This window comes from Propithecus coquereli, unplaced genomic scaffold (assembly GCF_000956105.1).
Source record: "Propithecus coquereli isolate 6110/MARCELLA unplaced genomic scaffold, Pcoq_1.0 Scaffold487, whole genome shotgun sequence".
Lineage (NCBI taxonomy): Eukaryota > Metazoa > Chordata > Mammalia > Primates > Indriidae > Propithecus > Propithecus coquereli.
The window spans coordinates 451,040-473,044 of NW_012150696.1; the positions used below are offsets into that span (position 1 = coordinate 451,040).

The 22,005-nt window shown below is 46.1% G+C and overlaps 1 protein-coding gene across 1 annotated transcript; it reads left to right on the forward strand.

Annotated features, from left to right (window-relative positions):
- The first annotated feature begins 3,036 nt into the window (after positions 1-3,036).
- On the forward strand, positions 3,037-17,173 carry BCL2L14 (BCL2-like 14 (apoptosis facilitator)). The gene is made up of 5 exons (XM_012655790.1): positions 3,037-3,473; positions 7,958-8,128; positions 10,287-10,357; positions 13,325-13,591; positions 16,450-17,173. Exons 1-5 carry the CDS (start codon positions 3,038-3,040, stop codon positions 16,486-16,488), a joined length of 984 nt encoding a protein of 327 aa, XP_012511244.1. The 5' UTR covers position 3,037; the 3' UTR covers positions 16,489-17,173.
- The last annotated feature ends 4,832 nt before the right edge of the window (positions 17,174-22,005 follow it).

The following is a 22,005-nucleotide window of genomic DNA, read 5'->3' on the forward strand; positions in this document are numbered from 1 at the left end:
ACGTAGGAAATGACAGGTGCCTTGGAACAAGGAAGTGGGGTTGGGGCAGGTGGGGACCCAAGCTGTGTGTCAGAGGCAGACTGGACAGGACCGTGCAGCGGGCGGAGCGAGAGGGGAGGGCGGGATGGCCGCAGGGTGGGGCTGGTGACGGGGGAGGCGGGAGGAGCCCGTCCCTGGAGGAGACGTTGAAGGGACTCCCGACAGCAAACGGTTCCCGTAATGTGAGCATGAGATCGGGAGCAGTGGAGGGAAGAAGGATTGTCCAAGCGCCAGAGTAGGACAGGGCTGTGAAGAAGCAGCAAAGGAGGAAAGACGGTGACCAAGAGCCCACTTCGTGCCACACCCCTAAGCATTTGCTTACACTCCGTTGTTGGAGGCAGGCTTGCGAGGCTTGGGAGTTGTGTAACATGTCTGTGTGTGCGGAGGTATGTTGTGTTTTGCAATTCTGCCCTTTGCCACACCGGGAAATCCATTTCTGTCCCCCCCATCTTCACCTGATGCGGTGGCACAGCCTCTTACGGGCCTCCCGGGCTCCCTTCCACCAGGACTTCTCTGGCCAGGGGCCGCTGCTTTCTCAGGGCCCGGCCCAGGAGCAGTTCCTCGGGTGAACACTGCCTACATCAGCTGGCGGGAGCCTCTTCCAAACAAAGGAGGGAAATAATGATAAAAACAGGAAGTGTCCAGCAGGCCCACAGGGGAGATATTTCAACCCCTACCCCTCCTTCCAATCACAGGACCAGGGGGAAAAGTAAGAGAATAGTCCCAGTCTAATAATGTGGCAACCAAGGACCAAAACGCTGAGCCAGCCCTGGCCATCCACCCCTCAGATACCCAGTCCAATTTTCTGTACCACGTCACACACCCTCAAACCCTGCCTGCAGGTACTGTCCCGTTTCTTTCTACGTTGGTCCTCATATGACGGGGTACAGCGGAAAGAAAAGGAGGGACATGCCAATCGATGCCATTATGATCACTACAGCTTATTTATGGTCACGCCAGTTTACATGCCAAAACATGGGCTAAAAGCAGGACCAGTAGGGAAGGGAACATGATTAAGAGCCACATCAAGTACAGAGCCAGGGGGCCTGGGATGACAGTTAAACTAGGGAAAAAAAAAAAAATAGCTACCACTTTTGAGCAAGGTTCTGTGCCAGGACTTCTCATGCATAGCTACAGCCCTCCTGACATGCCTGCAAGGTGACTATTATTATTTACAACTTGCCCACAGGAAGCTCAGGTTCAGAGAGGTGGAGTAACACGCCTCAGGTCCCCACACTCGTGTTGGCATGGCCATGACTTGAGCTCAACTCTGTTAGACTGGGAAGCCCAAGCTGACTTCCAAAACACCCACTGCCTGCGACATTTTAATCTGGCGGGAGGTGGTAGATCTGAGCTTTCTGGCTTCTGAGACAAAAAGGAAAATGTAGTCCTTAACACGCCGCAGAAGAAAGCAAAGTCGATTGTTAAGAAAAAGAACCGCTTTCCTAGCAGGAAACCAGAATAGGAGTTATTTCCTGAAAGCCTAAGCAAAGGGAATTGAACAAAATCAGTTCATTGTATCTATCAGGTTATTCGTGTGGAAACTAAGATGAAACGCTTGCATCCTGTCATTTCAGTGCATGCACTTGATCTTCCTAAAACACACCTGTGGCCACATCACGCTCCACTCAAAACTTGGAACAGCTCTCTGTTGTCCCCATCAGTGCATCTCAAATTTGTAAGAAAATAAAAACAGGATGCCTTTTTCAGATGAAATCTTACATGGAATGCCAGATACAGCAAGAAATAGAAGCAGACCTGGATAAGCTAACGCAGAGGGTGGAGGGAGAAGGGAGAGAGGGAGCGAAGGGTCGGGCGCCCAGACATTTCTCCCCTGAGTTGGCTTCTCCCTTTTTGCCACCTCCCCAGCAAGACCTTTAACCCCCCTGCACAGGCTAGAGCTCCTTTTGAAATGTTCCGATCCACATGAGAAAACGCAAAGCTTTCAGCCTGACGATCAAAGCCCCCCATAAACCATCCCTGACAGCTATTTCACTTATATTCCCTCCGCTATTCCCAAGCCCTGGCCACCTGCCAGTCACAGGCCTATGCTGTACCTGCTCTCTCAGCACTCTTCAAACACACCCCGAATTCACCCATGGTCTCTCCTGTGCCCAACCTGTGCTTAGCCCCAATGTCCACCCACCTGTCTAAACCCTTTCTAGCTTTCCAGAAGTTCATTGCGCTCTGTGCAAAGCCGACCTACCCCTCCTGAATCTAGCTTTCCAGAAGCCTTCATTGCGCTCTGTGCAAAGCCGACCTACCCCTCCTGCTTTCCAGAAGCCTTCATTGCGCTCTGTGCAAAGCCGACCTACCCCTCCTGAATCTAGCTTTCCGAAGCCTTCATTGCGCTCTGTGTGAAGCCGACCTACCCCTCCTGAATCGAGCTTTCCAGAAGTTCATTGCGCTCTATGCAAAGCTGACCTACCCCTCCTGAATCTAGCTTTCCAGAAGTTCATTGCACTCTGTGCAAAGCTGACCTACCCCTCCTGAATCTAGCTTTCCAGAAGCCTTCATTGCGCTCTATGCAAAGCAGACCTACCCCTCCTGAATCTAGCTTTCCAGAAGTTCATTGCGCTCTGTGCAAAGCTGACCTACCCCTCCTGAATCTAGCTTTCCAGAAGTTCATTGCGCTCTGTGCAAAGCCGACCTACCCCTTCTGAATCTAGCTTTCCGAAGCCTTCATTGCGCTCTGTGTGAAGCCGACCTACCCCTCCCGACTCTCCTCTTGCCTGGCAGTCTGCAACTCCGTTCGAGAGCTGATTTAGCTCACTCTCGTGGTGTGGAGTTCTCTGTGCCCAGGTCTGTCTTCCCACCCCAGTAAGATGTGGCTTTCCCTTCGCTGGTTACCCCCTGGCTGCCCAGCACAAGCAGAATAGCTGCTCCAGCAATGTTCACTGAGAGTCCACCCCCATCGCTCCCGTCCCTCCCAACCTACAAGGAATGAATGGCCCCCACGTGGAAGGACATGATGTGGATTTGCTATTACAGGCCCAGCATGTGCAGCACCAGCGCCTGTGACCTGGAAGAAATCCCCCTGGACGACGATGACCCAAACAGCATGGAATTCAAAATCCTGGCCTACTACGTCAGACACCATGTTTTCAAGAGCACCCCTCCTGTCTTCTCGCCAAAGCTGCCGAGAACTAGGAGTCTGTCCCAGAAGAGTCTGGGGAGTTGGTCAGCAAACGAGTCATGGACACAGGTGTCATGGCCTTGCAGAAATTCCGAATCCAGCAAGAAACCAATAAACCTCGCCAAGAAAAAGTCTTCTTGGAAAGCGCTCTGGGGACTAGTGGAGAAGGAAGAAGAATCGCAGGGGTCGCCTGCAGGGATCCAGCTTCAGGGACCCAGAACAGTGAAGCAGGGTGGTCTTCCCAGCCAGCAGTGCTCCAGGTCCCTTTCTAGTGTGGACCAGTGCTTAGATCACGAAGGTAGGCATCTGAAAATTCTTTCTCTCCCGCACCCGAGTCTTTCCCTCCTTTGCGTGCGCGGTGGTTCATCTTTTCCTGCCTGGTAAGTGGCCTTAGACAGGGCACTCATGGTGCCTCAGTGTCCAACGTATTAGGATTCGGTAATAATTGCCCGGCTTTTCTCAAGACTGAGAGGAAGATGATGGCAGGGCGGGGTGATAAGACTGGTTTTCTGGCTCCACTGTCTGTAACTAAGCTTGCTGCCCAAACTTCTAATTCTCTGTGCCAGAGACCAACAGGAAGGAAAGAGCCCCACACAGGGGCTCAGGCTGCGGCACTTCCTGAGACACGACTCTCAGGGCCTTTGCTTTTCCATCCGCACACCAGGGTATCCCATCCCCCCTACCTCTAGGGGTTGATGGAAAGATCAGAGAGCTATATATAAAAATATTCTTCAAAGTATAAACCGTTCCAAAAAAAAAAGAAAACCCTCTGAGAAGCATTTTAACAAAATCTTCCCTCGGTAGGACAAAATTAATTGTACTGAATGAAACATTTTGATGAAAAGCCTTGTCACAGACAGCTGCCCTTTGTCCACACACCTTGGCAGACGCATCTTCTTCTGCAACAAGGCCCACTGCCCAGTGCCCGTATTTTCAAAGAAAGCCCCCCTCCTGCTGGCTTTGATTGGCCACCTGGTAACTTGTTAACAATTAGTCAACAGGTGGCAGCAATGCCTTGATTTTAAAATGTGACTGTCCCAGCTGACTTGGACTATCAGCCCCCTTCATGGACAGCTTTCGATCATTCACGATGGTCAAGGAACTTTCCGATTCCCACTAGAGTTATAGAAGTTTAGAACAGCAGGCGTTGGGGTCAGAGTTACCTGGGGGAAGTTCATGGCACAGATAAGACGAGGAAACGAGAGTCCCAAGGAAGAGGCTTGACAAAGGACACACAACGGGTAAGTAGCAGGGCCTGGACCAAACTGAAGTCATCATCTAGGGCTTTGACAACAGGCACCTGCTCTCGGCCCTGCCCGGCTAAGCCTGGCAGTAGTGACTCTAGAGCAAAGGGGGGCGGCTCCCTGCTGTCCTCTCCTCTGTCCCTCCCTGCAACCGCTCCACCCGCCACCCTTGCCCAGCTCGGCTCCTTCAGCATTATCTGGCTCTGGAGCAAAGAGCAGTTGGGAGGCACCTAACTAGGCTCTTCTGCTTCGCCTGCACCGTGGACTTTGCCTGGAGTCAGAGAAAACTTTTACAGACTTTCAATTTGGGGGCTTTTCCTAAGATAAATGACGTTCTGTATTTTGATATTTACTAAAGTGTCATTTGACCTTTTTTTTTATTTCCTAAAATTTTGAGAGAAGCTTTTTTCTTTTTTCTTTCCAGTGGGGAAAGAAATCTTTTATGTAAGATTTAGAATAAAAGATTGAATTTAAAAAAACACGTAGACGACAGGCTTACGTGCTAAATAACTGAATAGTATCTGTGGCTGGAAAACAGCACATAACAAGATCTATATTCTCCCTAAAACAGTAGAAAGCACTACCTCCTAAGGAGGTTTTGCTTTGAACACACCTGTACAGCTCATCTTCCCTTCTCACCTTTCTCCTCGCTTTCCTGTTTGTTTAGTTAATTATGTGGTTCTTACGTTATTTGTATTGGCTTTACGTTGGGCGTGACCCGAGAGAGCCTCAGTCCTATTTCTCTTCTGACACATACAAGTCAGAGCTGAGCAGTTGCTTTTTCACCTGGGTTCTTTTAACCAAAGATCACAATTTAGCCTTGGGCTGCCATTTCTGGAACTCAGATACCAGGTGTACGTGGGAACTGGGAGGTTATGTCCCAAGACGACAGTGTATTAGGAAGAGGCCTTAGAATGCAGAAAAACGGACATTAGCACCAGTTTTAAAGACTACCAATCTGGACTGTCCCATTGTGAGTCTTTTTTCCTCCATAGCTATGATTTCCTACACATGGAATGTACGGTTAAGATTAGGCTCAGCGATATATAGAGGAAAATCCAAGTAACTATGGCTTAAATAATACAGAAGTTTACTTTCCTCTCCCTAAAAAGAAGATGAAAATTTGGCAGCTCAGGCCTCATTTGGCCGTTCCACGAGGTCAGTAGGGATTCCTGGGAGTTCTGCCATCCCTCAGCTCGTGGCTTCTAAACTCAAAGTCACCTTATATCCTAAGGTAGCTCTGGGACTCCAGCCATCGCGTCTACCTATCAAGCAGGAAGAGAAAGGAAGCAGGGGCACCTTGCAAAGGCACCTTCTTTCTAGATAACTCAGCTCCCTTCTAGAGAGCTCTCTTGAAACTGCTCCCAACTTCAGATGTCTCATTGGCCACCCCCTTCTACAGGGGAGGCTGGGAAATGTGGTTGGTTCAGCTGGGTCTTTGCTGCCACTCACATTGTAAGTGGCTGTTACTACGAAAGAAAAAGAAAACGGGTAGAGTGGGAATAGTTGTCTCTACCACATGGAAGTCACTCCTAATCTCCCTGCCCCTTCTCTTTAAAACAAATGCCTCGGGCCCCAGGCTGCCCGGCACCCTCCTGCCCTGCCCCTCTGCTCTCTCAGTGACCCCTGAACTAGACTCCAAAGGACAAGCAGCCCTCTCCCACGCCCATCCAATTTTCCCTTGCCTATCAGATGGGACCAAGTCTGACAAGAAGAGATTCTCTTCCTTTTTAAAATCAAGGCATTCAAGGTGGGAATCTTAACTACAGCTAGTTCATCTTAGTCCAGATGTGCTCGTGTGTCGTTTTTCCTGCACGTATTTCATCTGCACCCCTCGCTCTGTGGCCACCGAGTCATAGAAATCACTGCCCTGTGCACAGGTTAGCCAGAGTGGGCACTTCCGTGCCTGCGGGTGGCCTTGTGGTTGCCCTGCCATAGGGTGGGGGGAGAGGAAGTGATGGGGGCCTTCATCAGCCTTCTTAGCATGCAAGATGGGCAGAGGGTGACTGTCGATGGTAGAACCATGCACTGATCACCCAGGACAGGCTACCGAAGGTTGTAGAGGTAGCAGAGGTAGGCTCTCCTGTCCCGTCTCCTGGGACATGCAATGGAAGGTTCCCCTGACTTTGGGAGCAAGACTCTTGCCATTTCCTTGCCAGGGGCCGCGGGAGGCCAGCATTCAGGAGGGGGCTGGTTGGGCTGCAGTAAGGTGATTAAAAAGTAGAAAGTATGTTCAGTTTGGTTATTAAAATGAGAAGGCAAATCATTGATCCTCTTTTCCTTGACTTCTCTCTCTAACTCATTCTTTATTTTTGGACCCTATGAACGAAGCATGAGAAAAATGGCTTTACAAGCAGATGTCCCTCTGAGGACGGCCCTATGGACAGAGCACCGAAGCTCTCATGCTATGGAGGAACCCAGGGAGAGAGGATGTGATGTCACAACCCGTTTCTCATGGGACACCACCTCCCAGGACCCAGCCCTTGCCTCTCTTATCCCTCATGACTTACCAAGCCCGGGAGCTCCCCATGAATTTTGACACCCCAACCTTCTGCCCAAAACCCTATTCCATTACTTTCTTCAAGTCTCATGAATTAACTAGTGTTATTCTTCAAACGTTACATGGTACAACTCAGCCGCTCCATTTGGCATCAAAAACGGAGCTTGTGCAGCTCTTAAAAGTTGAGACCGTAATGACAAATCAACAATGAAAATTTCCCTACCCAACAACTCAGCCATACCACCTACCCACCCCCCCTCACCCTGTCCCCGACCTGGGGCCAGTGCTGACTTGTCTGTCACAGGCTATAGTGTTCAGTGGACCCATGCCAGTTAAACTTTTCTGTCCCCCGATGCTCTATTCTGTAATTCTGCAAGCAGATACATGACGTAATTCTTGTCTTGATGGTGAGTTCTCGTAGGCCCTGGGTTGCACACTGTGCACCCTTGTTTATCTCTCAGCATTCATTACTGCTTTCCAGGACTAGAGGAGAGAGAAGTCACAGAACTATACCAGCAAGGAGAGTTCAATGTTTACGTGATAATGGGCTTGGATGATGAACATGGCCTGTGAGTAGGGGTATTTCTTTCCCTCAGTGACCAACTCCCAAACGATGCCAAAATATTGAATGTCCTGTGCACATAGGGGTCAGCTCTCTGAGGTGTAAGGCATGTCCAGAAAAAAGAATAAAAATAAAAGCATAATGAGCATTCCCTCAAGGAAAGAACTAAGCGCTCCCTTTCGTCTTTCTTCCCTTGCAAAGGAGAAAGAAGACCATAATTTTGCAAGACTTCAAAAAGAGGGTGCAGAAGGGTAATTGTTTCAAGGTGACAATCACCCGTCCGTACTCCTCCCACATCCCAGCCTCTGCCAGGCAACTGCCAGTCCTTTCCGAAGAATGACCCTCCCCCCCCACACTCCTGGGCAATTTCCTCTCATTCCGGGCTGGTCTTTTCATCGTGGGCAACTGCGCATACCAATGAGCCAGGCCAAGCTCTTCTGGGAAGGGCCTCTCAGCACCGTTTTGTCTTGTTTCAGCGGCGGACCCCAAAGTTGTTTCCATTGCCAACCGAGTTGCAGAAATTGTTTATTCCTGGCCACCACTAGAAGCCCAGGGAGGTGGCATCAAGTCCAGTGAAAATTTCGAGTTCCAGGGTCTCTGCTTTCAGGGTGAAGGCGCCCAGCCTACAGCTTCAAGTTCTAAGAAAGGTAAACTTTCTTTCCGAGTGTTCGCGTGGGGTGGAGCGTTTGCCAGTCAGAGGTATAGGGGCGTTTATGTATTTATTCAGCCCAAGGCTCTGCAATTTGAGAGTCTCTGCTGACCAGACTCGAGGGCATGACGGCCACATGCCGGGTCACTGAGCTCTAGCTGGAGACCCCGGCCCCAGGCTGGGGGACTGCACGGGCAGGTCGAACCAGCATGCCCAGCTCCCTAAATCAGAAGAAAAGTCTCCCACTAAGGGAGAGGAGGACACACAAAACGTGCATTCGGCCTTGTCCACAGGGGGAAATGCAGTGTTAGATTTGATCATGTTGCCAGTGACCCTGGACCAGTTTGTGTTGGGTATAGTTGGAGCATCAAGCCAGAAGTTTATAGCATTGCTGTGGGCTCCTGTGGAAACGCAGGGGTTGTCAGACAGCAGGGCTGGTGCGGAACAAGGAGCAGAACTGAGAAGGAGTGACCAGGCTGGGCCAGTTGTCACCCAAACCAGAGCAATAGCTGGGACTGCAGATCCCACCAGGCTGATGGGAACTCTGGGCTCTGAGGGGAGGGTGAAGGGGACTAGCACCAAGTGCCACAGGGAGAGAAGCTTGGTCCCACCTTCCCTCAACAGCGACAGGCCTCGCTCCCACTCTCTCTCTCCCCAAAGCCAGGTGGAGGATGCAGTTGGGGTGTGATGTGTATGTGGGAATGGGGAGGTGGAGGATGACTGTTCTCGTCCCAGCACTTGCTAACAACTAACCACGAGAAGAATGGCCACTGCCATTGGAGGTGGCTCCTGGGTTTGCAGCACCCTGAGGGACAAAGTGCAAGTTCTCCCTACAAAGGTACCAGTGTCTCCTGACCCCTGAAGCAGAACGGTGTCCACACTCTGGGGACCACAAATTGCCACCAAGGCTCCGAGGAAGGAGCCAGGGAGAGGAGGAGCCCCCTGAATCTGCTGAAAAGAAAGCATCAACACCACAATGCTATGCCAAGGGTGTCAGGGAGGTGGAATTCAATCCCTAAGCCAAGCGAAAGCTCAAGCCCTCGTCTTCTGTGCGTGGGAGAAACTCAGGCAGCTGGTCCGCAACTTCCCCAAGACAGGCAGCAGCAGATGACAACTCCACTCGGGCCGTGCAGACACCTGTGCTTCCTTCTCTCCAGCCACCTGAGTCTCAGTCTTCCCACTCACCCCTAGGCCTTCTTGGGACTTGCTTCTTCCATCTCCTGGCCTCTCTTTCCCCCTTACTGGGGACAAACATGAGGACTGCATGGCCGCAGAGATTGTGCTGTTCTCTCAGTACCTGCCTTCTCTCCGTTTGGCTTCTGTCCTGCAGCAGTGGCCGTTCTCCTCGTGCTTAGTTGTTAGCAAGTGCTGGGACGAGAACAGTCACCCTCCACCTCCCCATTCCCACATACTCACCACACCCCAACTGCAGCCGTCCTCCCAGCCCCCCGCCATCTTGGCCTCGAGGGTGGGGACTTCATTAATTTTATCTGTTTATACCGCACCTTGTTGTGCGGAGAAACAGCATACAAAGGATACGTTTTAGTCAGATAAAATAAATCAAATTTGAAAGATAATGTAAAAAGAATACAAACACTGGAAAATAAGATGGGTTTAGGAATGAGGTTAGTTCCCAAACTGTAGGCCAAGGGGATCATACTCCCTTCTAGATGAGGGCCGCAGATTTGGCTCTATACTTTCTTTCTAGCAGTGAACACAAAGGGGGAAAGATAATCAAATATGGGATTTACGGTGTCCATAAGGAAAAAGTGCCATCTGCTGAGGAGAATTCCCAAAACCAAAGGGAAATTGCTCCTAAACGTCATCATAGGCAGGACCATGTGTCGTGGAACTGATGTCTTCAATGACATCTCATGGTAGACACGGTGATGAGTGTGACGGAGAGAACTGGGAGAACTGAAGGGCTGAGCAAAGGAAGAGGAGGGAAAAAAGAAAGGGGGGCGGACTGCAGGAGAAACGTCTGGAATGGTGTGTGTCTGAGCAGAAGAGGCGAGGGGAGATTTATTTGCTGAGAAGTAGACAGTATGCTTCTTCCTCGATCCCTTACCAAGCCACAAACATTCATTGCCACTGGAAAAATTTAAGATTATTTTTTGCCTCTTTTAAAAGAAATAACTGGAATTTTCCCCTGACAGATGAAGAAGACCAAATAATAGCCAAAATTGTTGAGCTGCTGAAATATTCAGGGGATCAGCTGGAGAGAGAGGTATGGGGCTCCTTGAACTAATGTGATTTCTCTCTGTGCCCTGCACTGATACACGAGAAAGGAATGGCACTCCAGGTTGCAGACTTATTCCTTTTCAAAGTTCTGGTTTCTCCATAGCTCTAAATTTTATTTCCCTTGGAGTCAAAATTCTTCATGCTGGCAGCATCTCAAAAATGAATCACTTTGGAAAACATAAGTAAACCTCCTGGAGCCTCCTTGGAATTTTTGGAAACTAAAAAAGGAACTTGTTATTGCAAGAAAAAAACATCAGTAAATTAACATTTGCTGGATGGAAATATTAACCTCGTTCCCCATGTAACAGATCCTCAGTGAAGTTTAGACTCTCGTGTGTGCCCTGCAGCCTGGATGTCTGTGCCCCACCGTCACTCAAAGGCTGGAGTCCTTTCCGAAACCCTCTCCCCGTTTGGTTGCTGGGCTGCTGTCTGCTCAAGGTCTCCCTCAGCAATTGGGCAGGGAGCCAGGGTAGCGTTACTTGGAGAACTTGTGGTTTTCCTGCCATTTAGAAGTTGAGACCCACCCTTCCAAGCAGGAACACGGGAGAGTTGCTCCCAGGTAAAGAGCTGGTTAGCAACCCCCGATGTAGTCAGAAGGGCTTCTCTTCTGTGTCCAGAGACTACTGAGTAATCTCTCGGGTGTGTCAATCTGGGTCTACCCTGTGGTCGTATGTCCTTGTTTTGCCAGGACCCTTGGCGACAGAGTCAGGCCCTGGGGGGGCTTCTGCAGGAGGGGAAGACAGCACTGACTGGCCTGCCACCCTACCCCAACATAGCAAGCTCCGGCCCCTCTCCTAATAGCTGCGTGAGAACTGTGCCCACAGGATGGTAACCAGGAGGGTGAAGGGCCTGGGACGTGGTGCAGAATGAGAAACAGTGAGAAAACCAGGGACATTCGGCTGCAGAAAAGAGAAGGGGATGTGTGAGCTCTGGGGCCACAAGTAAGGGTGGAGAGCGGACAGAGGAAGCAGGAAACACAACAGGATGCATGGTTTCAGGACAGCCCTGCATTTCTCCAGAGCGAGCATCATGGATATAGAAGCGATGGGGTGAATGATATCCCCTTATCGTAAAAATGAACTTTCCGGCACTCAGGCTGCGCATCAGGGTCAAGGGCTGCTTTGTGAAGGGATGATCTTCCTGGCACTGGAGGGACTGCGAGTAGGTGCCAATGACCAGGCAGCAGTGCAGCCCCCAACTCGGAGGGGTCCTTCAGACGTCCTCGAGGACGCTCACGGCAGCCTCCTGCCCAGCTTCCCTAAGGAGTGACGAGGCTGCCAGTCGGAGGCCAGGGAGGCTGGGGCTGGCAGGGGGTGGGCCACCCTGGGCTTGAAGAACAATGCTTTCCTTTTCCCTTCGCAAATTACTACTCTCAAAATCCTCACTTCGCCCGATGCCCTCTCTTGGTGATTTTGCCTGGACACATTTCCCCAGCAGAGGACCCTGGGAGGGACGTGGGGCGGGTGTGCCCTGGCGCTGTGTCGGGGGAGCTCCCAGCGCAGAGTGGGACAGCAAGGCTGGGGCAAGGCAGGCCAGGGCCAGGGGAGGTCTGCAGGGCCACTGGCCCCGGGCCGCGAGTGCAGGCTCGTCCTGTGCCTCTCTGAGAGGCCAAGAGCCAGGTGCAACCCGGAGGGACAGGGGAGGGAAAGCAAGGGACGAGCTCTGGGGAAAGCCTGTCTTTCTGGAGTTGGATTCTTTTACTGTCCTGGCAGAGTCTGACGTGCGGCTGCCCACTAAGGTTTGAGCCGCGCTCATGGGTTGGGTCGCGGATGAAAAGGAGGCCGTTCTTGGTGTGGGGGCAGCTGGCCATTCCCACTCCAGACTTATAACCCAGACGGGACCCGGGAGTTGGGGGTGGGCTTGGTTCAGGGAAAGGACACTCACCGCTCCACCAAAGCCTCGCACAGCATCTGACTCATCCCCCAGACATCCCTCTCAGAAACAGCATTTGCTGAAAACCTGCTTAGCTTATCATTCCTCAAGGACAGAGCTAGAGGATTTTCAAATAAACATTCGTCCCTGTTCACTGAGAAATTTCCGTTTTCACATGACAGCCATCATATGAACAGACATTTAGGGGTGGCTTTAAATGAGGACGATATACGGCTTTTTGACATAAGCCCTGATTTTTCAAAAGAAGCAGAGGAAGCACTGGTTTAAAAAACAAAGTATGACGTAACCTAGACATCTGTACCCCCATAATATGCTGAAATTAAAAAAAAAAAAGTATGGTCGTTCAAAGGAGGTAAAACAGAGAGATACCAGGTTCAAGGGAGGGCGAGAGGTACAATCAACTGGGTAGAGTAATGGGAAAGGAATCAATGGAATAGATTTGTTTTAAAAAGTTAACATATGTGCGTCAGGGAGTCCTCCCTAACCCCCACACTCCCGCAGTGTCCTGAAAAAATGACCATTTCCAGAGCACCTCCTCCATGTCCAGCACTCTGCTAAGGGTTCAGTTACTCTACAGTATAGGTACTGTCGCCTTCCTAGTTTAGAGATGGCAGAACTGAGCCTGACAGGTTAAGCAATTTCCCCAGGTTTGCAGCGCTAGCAGGAGGTGGAGCAGAGGTTTGAGCCACGACAGTGATTTCCAGGCTTCGGATCCTGTCCGTCGCGCGACCTCTAGCAAAGCGCGTAGTAATTCCTTGCAGTGGCCACGAGACTGCGAGCCCCTCGGGTGAGGGCCCGCCCGCTGTAAGTGCTCAGGAAACACGGGTTGCACGTTGAATGCACGGACTGTTCCATTTTACCCCCAATTTGTCCCCATGAAATGAATACACAGACCAGCACATACCAGTCTGGTTCTTCAGGACGCTGTGCCTTGATTGAGAGCAGCATCCAGGGTTTGTCCACAGACTGTCCAGGTGGCCCACGTTTGAGCTAAAGCGTGGTCTCTGCCGGCCTCGCTGTGCCAGGCTGCTCTACTGATTGCTTGTGCTCTTCTGCGCAGTTGAAGAAAGACAAGGCTTTGGTGAGCAGCTTCCCGGATGGGCTGCCCTACTCCGTTTTCAAGACCGTCACAGACCAGTTCCTAAGGGGTGTGGACACCAGGGGAGAATCCGAGGTCAAAGCTCGGGGCTTTAAGGCTGCCCTTGCGATAGACGCCATGGCCAAGCTCACAGCTATCGACAACCACCCGATGAACAGGGTGCTGGGCTTTGGGGCCAAGTACCTGAAGGAGAACTTCTCGCCCTGGGTCCAGCAGCAGGGTGGATGGGTAAGTGCATCCCATTTAAACGCGAATCTTCTCAGAACTCAGAAAAGATGGGATAGAAAGTTGTGTTTTTTTTTTTAAGTGAAGGGAACATGTCTATGAGGCAGTTCTCATGGGTTTAGGACACTTGAGTGGCAAGAGATACATCCCATGGATGGGAACATATTTTTAGTGATTGTCTTCATCAGTAATAAATATTTACTGAGCTCCGCCAGGGTACGTGGGACATGTGTGTGCAAGGAGAGGGACTGGTCGGATGTAACAGGAAATGAGGAGATGCTGATATAAGATGTTTAGATAGATGTGATTTCTGTTTTCACAAATTTTGCAGGCAACAGAAGTCTGGCAGCGATACGAGGGCAGGCAGGCAGTTCTCACACGCGCGGATACTGGCAGTGTTTTGGGGCTGATGCTCATGCGGAGATTCGGGGTCCCTCACATTTTGTCATTGCTGCTTTGACTGAACCATTTTGACAGGGACATTTTGGAACAAACTAAAAAGCAAACAATTACATCTTCAGCTATTTTTAATCACCTGGTATCAGTCAAAACAAACATCTTCCCCTGTGGCTCAGCCTCAACTCCTCCTCCACCCTTTGTCCTCATTCCTTGACATCTAAAAGCTGCCAGGTTCACGTGGCTACCGAGGTCGCCCTTGACAAATGCTCCACCCCAGAAATCTAAGTCTCAAGAGGCCCAGGCATTCCTAGGACTACAGGCCTTCATCCCACCTTGTCCTAAGCCCTCTTTCCATTAGAATGGTCCAGGGCCACTAGTAAGTTTGAGTCGGCTCTAGGCATGGCCAGAGTGACTCTGGGACCTCCAAGCAGGCATGGTCTCTTGGCTGCCAGAAGGAAAGGGTCACCGATCTCACCCAAGGGGCCGAAGTGCCCACCGTGCAGCATAATGACATGCACATTTCAAGCATTCATTTTTAAATCATTATTAGTCCTGTCAATGTTTTTCCAGGTGGTGCAGTAGGTAGCTCACTCTTGTAATCCTAGCACTCTGGGAGGCCAAGGTGGGAGGATCGTTTGAGGTCAGGAGTTTGAGACCAGCCTGAGCAAGAGCGAGACCCCGTCTCTACTAAAAATAGAAAAATTGGCAGGGTGTGGTGGCACATATCTGTAGTCCCAGCTACTCAAGAGGCTGAGGCAGGAGGATCATTGGAGCCAAGGAGTTTGAGGTTGCTGTGAGCTATGATGATGCCACTGCACTCTAGTCTGGGCAACAGAGCAAGACTCTGTCTCAAAAAAAAAAAAAAAATATATATATATATATATATATGTGCTAAGTGAAAGAAGTCAGACACAAAGGCAATATATTGTATGATTCCATTAATATGGAATATCCAGAATAGGCAAACTCATAAAGACAGAAAGTAGATTGGTGGTTTCCAGAGACTGGGAGATGAGGGAATAGGAGTAACTGCTAATGGATATGAAGTTTCTTTTTGGAGTGATGGTAACATTCTAAACTCAGAAGTGAGTCGCACAACTCTGTGGACGTACTAAAAACCACTGAATTATGCACTTTAACAGGGTGAATTTATGGTATAATTATATTTCAATAAATCTGTTATAAAAACAGTGGTTCTAATTCTAGTAATCAAATAAAAAGAGAAAAGAAAAATGAACGCATTTATTTTTTTAATTTGGCTGCTGGTGCAAGAGAGAAAAACAGTTCCTACTAGAGAAAACAGATGAATTCTTCAGTAGAAATACTAAAGCAGATTTTCAAACGCTTCAGAAACAGATGGCACTCATTCTTTATCATCTGTAGTTTCAACTCAAAACGTATTACTTATCCAGGTTACCATAAACCTTAATCTTAACTCCTGGCCATAGTCAGGTTTAATTTAGAGCATGTAAGTGGAATTTGGGAGAAGAAAGAAAAAGAATGTGGGAGGAAGGACTTATTTTTTCCAAAGTGACAGAAAAGTGTTGAAAAAAATAAAGGATGTTGATAAAAGAAAATTTATGAGCAAATATGAGCTGATGTGAGCTGTGGCAGTGTGAAGGAGACGTGGGCTGGTGCCTGTGCTCAGAATCCCTGAACAGGAAAGGAAGAAGACATCGAGGGCTGAGCCTCCAGAGACTTCCACTGGCCATAAGTACTTTCGTGGCTCTCCGTGGTGTCCTTGTAGTGGTGTGGAAGGAGGGAAAACTATTCCCATGCACAAGTTTGCAGAAGCTCAGGGTTCCTAACCATCTCATCATTCCATATTTCCTATGAGTGCATCCAATCTTCCCAACTCAACTGCAAATCTGTGAGGGTAAGACGCTGTATTTGATGCCTCCTTTAATCTCCCAGAGCGCCTATTACTTTACATACATCATAGATGTTCAGCCAATACTTGTACGACAGTGAATGAATCAGTCAAATGAATGAATAGCAACTCCATCCACAACACATGCTAAACACCTCCTGTGAGATCTTCATTGACTTCTGGGCTCCTTCTCCTCCCTGTGGAGCACTGTTCCCATAGTTACTCTGCAGTCTTGCAGCCTTACCCATTCTGTAGCAAAAGGGGAAGTTTGCAACCTTCGTAGTCATCAACCTTTCAGTACCTGTTTTTCTTTTTTCTTTTCGCATTTTAAATACAGACTCAAAGCTTTGCCATCCTCAAGAAAAGGCCCAGCGTGTTAGCCGGAGGTATGTAACATAAGACCACGGCTGACGTTTTCCTTGTGGGCATACCAAGGATGCCAGCCACCTCTCCAAACCCTCCCCCAACCCAACGTAGTCTCGGAGCCTCAGGTCATGCCTGGGATAAGAGCAGAGTTAACAGGCATATGTTTTCACTTCCACAGTGAATCAAACTTGGAATTTTAAGAATCTATTTCTTTCCCCGCCCCCAGGAAAAAATACTTGGGCTATCACATGAAGAAATAGACTGAAACGTCAGCTTTGCCGTCTGGAATACTCATTGTCCAACTGTGGTCCTGTGCACATTGGTCTTGGTGAGGATTACAGGAGAAAATTAAAACGTGCAAGGCAGATGGAGCACTGAAGTTTTTAAAACCACCATTCCTGCGACCCGAGACGCATCAGGAGAGGCCTCGTTCGTCTCCCACTCACGGACTGTGGTAGCAGGGTCCTTGACACTGACGTGTCTTAGGCCTTCCATTGCGTGTATGAAGAAGTCTGTAAAAAGTGGCCATTTTCCTTTCAAATGTTCAGAACAGAAACTGTCACCCTGCCTGTGTGAGCTACTTTAGGGAAAGTGTGTTACCGATGTCTGCTGACCTCCTGAGGGTGAAATGTGCGTGTGCTCACTCTTCGGTTTCTAGTACTATTTACTTTTAAACTACACCTGGGACGGCCTAATAATGACACTGTTTCAAGCCCACCTTTAGGAAGAGGTTGCTATTTGTGTTCGTAGGCATAGCTTAAAGAAACTCTTAAATTGACTGCTACATCCACTAGTTTGGGGATATGACTTTTTGACTCACTTCTCTTGGAAACTTCTTCATCAGTTTGAAAAACTTCCATGTGGTACAAAACTGTCATTCCAACCACCCTCCTCTCTCTTCTCAATGACCGCACCTCTCCTTCCCAAGGTCTCTGGTACTTTCCCTATTATTCTTTGTGGGCATGTAATGACTGGTAGCTGGTAAAATAAATACATAGAAAGACTACTGTCAAAAGAGTGTCTTCTGATTAGAATAAGTAATATGTAATAGTACTAGGGTTTCTATGAAGATCAAATGAGCCAATTTACATAAAGCACTCAGAACAGTTCTTGCTACCTAGTGGTCTCATTAATGTTCCTTAATACGTGCTGCCCTCCACTAAGCTGAAAATATCCTCTTCTCTCAAAGCAGTCCTTGATTGCTTTTCTGAAATTGAGGCTGTTCAGAATGAAATTTCTTTTAGTAAGTGAAATATGTTCAATAGTCAGTGTTTAAGACACAACAATTAAAAAATACAATCAAATTATAAGATCTGACAAATTTCTGGATCTTTAGCACCCAGCATATGGCCGAATGTAAAGTAAGTGCTTACTGAGCCTTTTGATGAACAGAGAAATGAATAAGTCAATAAGACATACTTTCAGGCTCAAGGGAAAATTGGGTTTATCTATTATCAAATGCTTCATTAGGCCACTCATCTCAATAAAATGAGTTATTCTGTTTTATTTTCTTTTCCTATATGAAAGTCATGTTAGGGGTAAAGGAGTCTCCTCTTATATATAGATGGAGACACTGGAGACCATCACTTACCCCACTCTGATCCAACCATTCCAAACTACTTTCAGTTCCCCAAATGTATTATGCAACCTTGTACCTCTGAGCCCTTGCAACCATATTCTCTCTACCTGGAATGTTCTTCCTGTCAGCCTCCCTGTTCCCCTATTCCCACTAAAACAACTAACTCCAGACCATCTTTCCAAATTTACTCCATTTCCTCCAGGAATCATTTGCTAACCCTTCCTTGGCCATCATGGGGCTATATTTGGATGCCTTTCCTCATAAGGATTCTCCAAAACCCCCTCCACACAGACATTATACTTAATACACTGGACTATAAGAACTGGTGTACCCCAGTCTTTCTTGGTGAATTGTAAAAACTTCTGTAGACAAGTGTTATGTCTAACTTAACTTTGTATATTGAATACGTGGCATATTTTTGGCACCCAATTGCAGGATCTTATCCTAGCCTCGCTGCTATAACTTATAAATCAATACGACTGGAGTATGGCCCAAGATATGTGTCATTATAACAAGCTCTCCAAGAGTTCCCAATATCATCTGCAGCTTATGGTCAAGATGAAGTAACAGTAACCAGATTTAATCTCCTATTTGAACCAACTGAAAAAACCAGACAAAATATGTGAAACCACAATTTTCAAGGCATTGGACATCAGCTAATGAAGAACAGGTCCCCGAAGTGAGCCCTGTGATTGCCCCAGAGTACAGAATGTGAGGAGTGTCCAGGCCGTGCTGGAGCGAGGGGAACCCTCACAGAGTTCACCAGTCTCCTTAGTAAAGGAGGTACAGCTGGGAGTCTGGCAGGGCCACAGAAGCTAAAGTTTGCAGGCAGATAAAGGAGAAAAGAGAGTCACACACAAAACTCCAGAGACCCGCTGATAGTTTCCCTTAGGTCTTCAGATGAGTACTGATCAAAACATACATGTGAAGAAATTACCCATGGCTTGGGAAAGAACAACCTGAAAATATTAAAATAACACTCTCCAAAGCTTACAAGAGGCCAGGGGTAATGCCTTTATTTTGGCAATAGGTAGACCACTCCAAAGAATTTTTCCTCAGAAATGGGAAAAAATTAGCCCTAGACTAAACATTCTTCTGGTCTTGCCCCACAAAGATTAAGAGCAAAAACTGAAAGGACTAAACTGTTATCGAATAATTCAGCAGTGTTCCAGAACAAACTCAAGAATCTTTACAGGATTACCAAAATATCCAACACCCAACAAGGTAATATTCACAATGTCTGGCATCTAATCAAAAATTACAAGGCATGCAAGGAAGCAGAAAAATGTGACTCATAATGGGGAGAAAAATCAAGAAAACTAGAAAAGATACAGCTGATAGAATTATTAGACAAGGGTATTGAAGTCATCATAATTGTATTCCATATGTTCAAAAATAAGCCAGAAGAATGACTGAACACGTGAAGTACATATACAAGTTATGACTCAAACCAAACATCTGGAGACGAAATGTATAACATCTTAGATGGATTCGACGCTGGATTAGATTAACAGCAGATTAGACATCATGGAATAGTAAGTAATAAGTAAAGAATACGTAAACTGAATACATAGCAATAGATCCAAAATAAAACATAGAGAAAAACAATTGAGGAGGGGGAACGAACAACAACAGTGAATTATTGGGTGACTTTTAACAGCATAAATAGATGTGTAATTGCAGTGATAATTTTCCAAATTTGACAAAAACTATAAACCCATAGAACCAAAAAATTTAAGAAATACCAAGCACCAAAAACATGTAGAAAACTAACTAAGGCACACCATAAATTGCTCAAAACTGGTAACAAACAAAAAAATCTTCAAAGCAAGTAGAGAAAAAGGCATATCACATACAGAGGAAAAAAAATTAAAATGACAGCAAACTTCTTGGGAAATAATACAAGACAGAAGGAAGCAGAGTAACCTCTCTAAAATATCAAAAGAAAAAAAAAGCTATAAACACAGAATTCTATACCCACCCAAAAGATGATTTCAAAAATGAAGGAGAAATAAAGACTTTTTGAAATGTACAAAACCTAAAATGATTCCTTACTAACAGACCTGGACTACAATAAATATTAAAGGAAGCCCTTTAGGCAGAAACCAAATTATACCAAATAGAAATCTGTTCTACAAAAAGAAAAAAAAAAAGAAGGAAGAACACTGGAAGTGATAAAATGTGAGTAAATAAAAAAAGACTCTTTTCATTTAAAAGATAATGTGTACTGTTTAAAGGAAAAATAATAATGTGTCGTGGGGTGTATAACATTTGTAGAACAAAATGTGTAACAGTAATAGTACAGAAGCTGGGAAGAGAGGCAGAAGTATAATTGCACGAAGCCATACCACATGTGAAGTATATAATTTCACTTGGAAGTAGACTATGGTAAGTTAAAAATGTATACTATAAACCCAAAAGCAACCACTAAAATACACATACACACACACAAGATTTATAGCTAATAAGCCAACAAGGGAGGTAAAATGAAATCATAAAAAATACTCAATCCAAAGTATGGCAAAAAGGAGGAAAAAGGGAACAAAGGAGAGATGAGACAAAAAGAAAACAACAGCAAGGTGGTTTAGTAAACGCAATCCTATCAATAATCACACTAAGTGAAAATGATATAAACATGCCAATTAAAAGGCAGAGATTATCAAATTGGATAAAAATAATCAGACCCAATTCTATATACATCCTACCAAAAGCCAAAAAAACTTTAAATACAAAAACATGAACAGATTAAAAGTAAAAGGGTGGAAAAAGATGTACCCTGATATAACATTAATCAAAAGAAAGATGGAGTGGCTATATTAATATCATCAAAGTAGATTCAAAGCAAAGAATATCATTTAATATAATAATAATAAAAGGGCCAATTTATCAAGAGTACATACCAATCCTTATATTTTTGCATCTATTATAATAACAGCCTCGAAATTCACAAAGCAAAAATGGATAGAATTGCAGTAGACAAAAACCACAATTATAGTTAGAGATTTCAATACCTCTTCCTCAATGATTGATAAAACCGGTAGACAGAAAATCAGTAAGGATACTATAGACTTGAACATCTGACCTAATTGAAATTATAGAGCATTGCAACCAACAACAGTAGAAAAAAACATTCTTTTCAGGTGTACATGTGACATTTACAAAGTTAAACTATCTTCTGGGCCATAAAACAAATCTCGATAAATGTAAAAGAATTCAAGTCATACAAAGAATGTTTGCTGACCACAGTGGAATTAAACTAGAAATCGATAACAAAGATATCTGGAAAATCCCTCGAATGTTTGGAAACTAAATAACATATGTCTAAATCACCTGTGGGTCAAAGAAGAAATCAAAAGGGAAATTAGAAAATATTTTGAACTTAAAAATGAGCACAGTATACCAGAATTTGTGAGAGGCACTAAAGTAATACTTTAGTACTTTAGTAGAAGGAAATTTATAGCACTAAACAGCTATATTAGAAAAAAATGGTCACTAATTCATGACTTCAGCTTGCACCTTAAACTAGAAAAGGTAAACCCAGAGTAGGCATGAGAAAGGAAATGATAAAGGGAATCAAAGAAATAGAAAACAAAACCCCAAAACTGGTTTGTAAGCTGACTGATCACATAAAAAGAGAAGACACAAGTTACTAATATCTGGAATGAAACAGGTGACATCAATCATAGGTTCCACAGATATTAAAAGGATAGTAAGAGAACATTATACATACCTGCATGCCAAAAATTTGACAACTTAGATGAAATGGACAAATTTCTTGCAAGACAGAAACTGCCAAAGCTCACTCAAGGAAAACAATGAAAAATGTACAATTTTGGATTAAAAAAAATTGGTAGTTTCGTAAAAAGGTAAATGTAACCATTTTATTGCTAGGAATTCTCTCAAAGGAAATAAATTTGGTCCAAAATTTGTACCAAATTTAGTAGCTTTATTTGTAAAAGTCCAAAATGAAAACAACCCAAATGTCCATTACGATATAAATGGATAAACAAATTGTGATACATGCATACAATAGTATATTATTCAATAATAAAAATGAATGAACTATTGGTATATGCTGAACATGGACAAATCTCTAAATAATTACACTAAGTGAAAGAAACTAGGCTAAAAAAAAGTATACACTTGTATATTTATACAAAATTGTAGAAAATCCAAATTAAGTGATAGAAAGCAGATTATTGG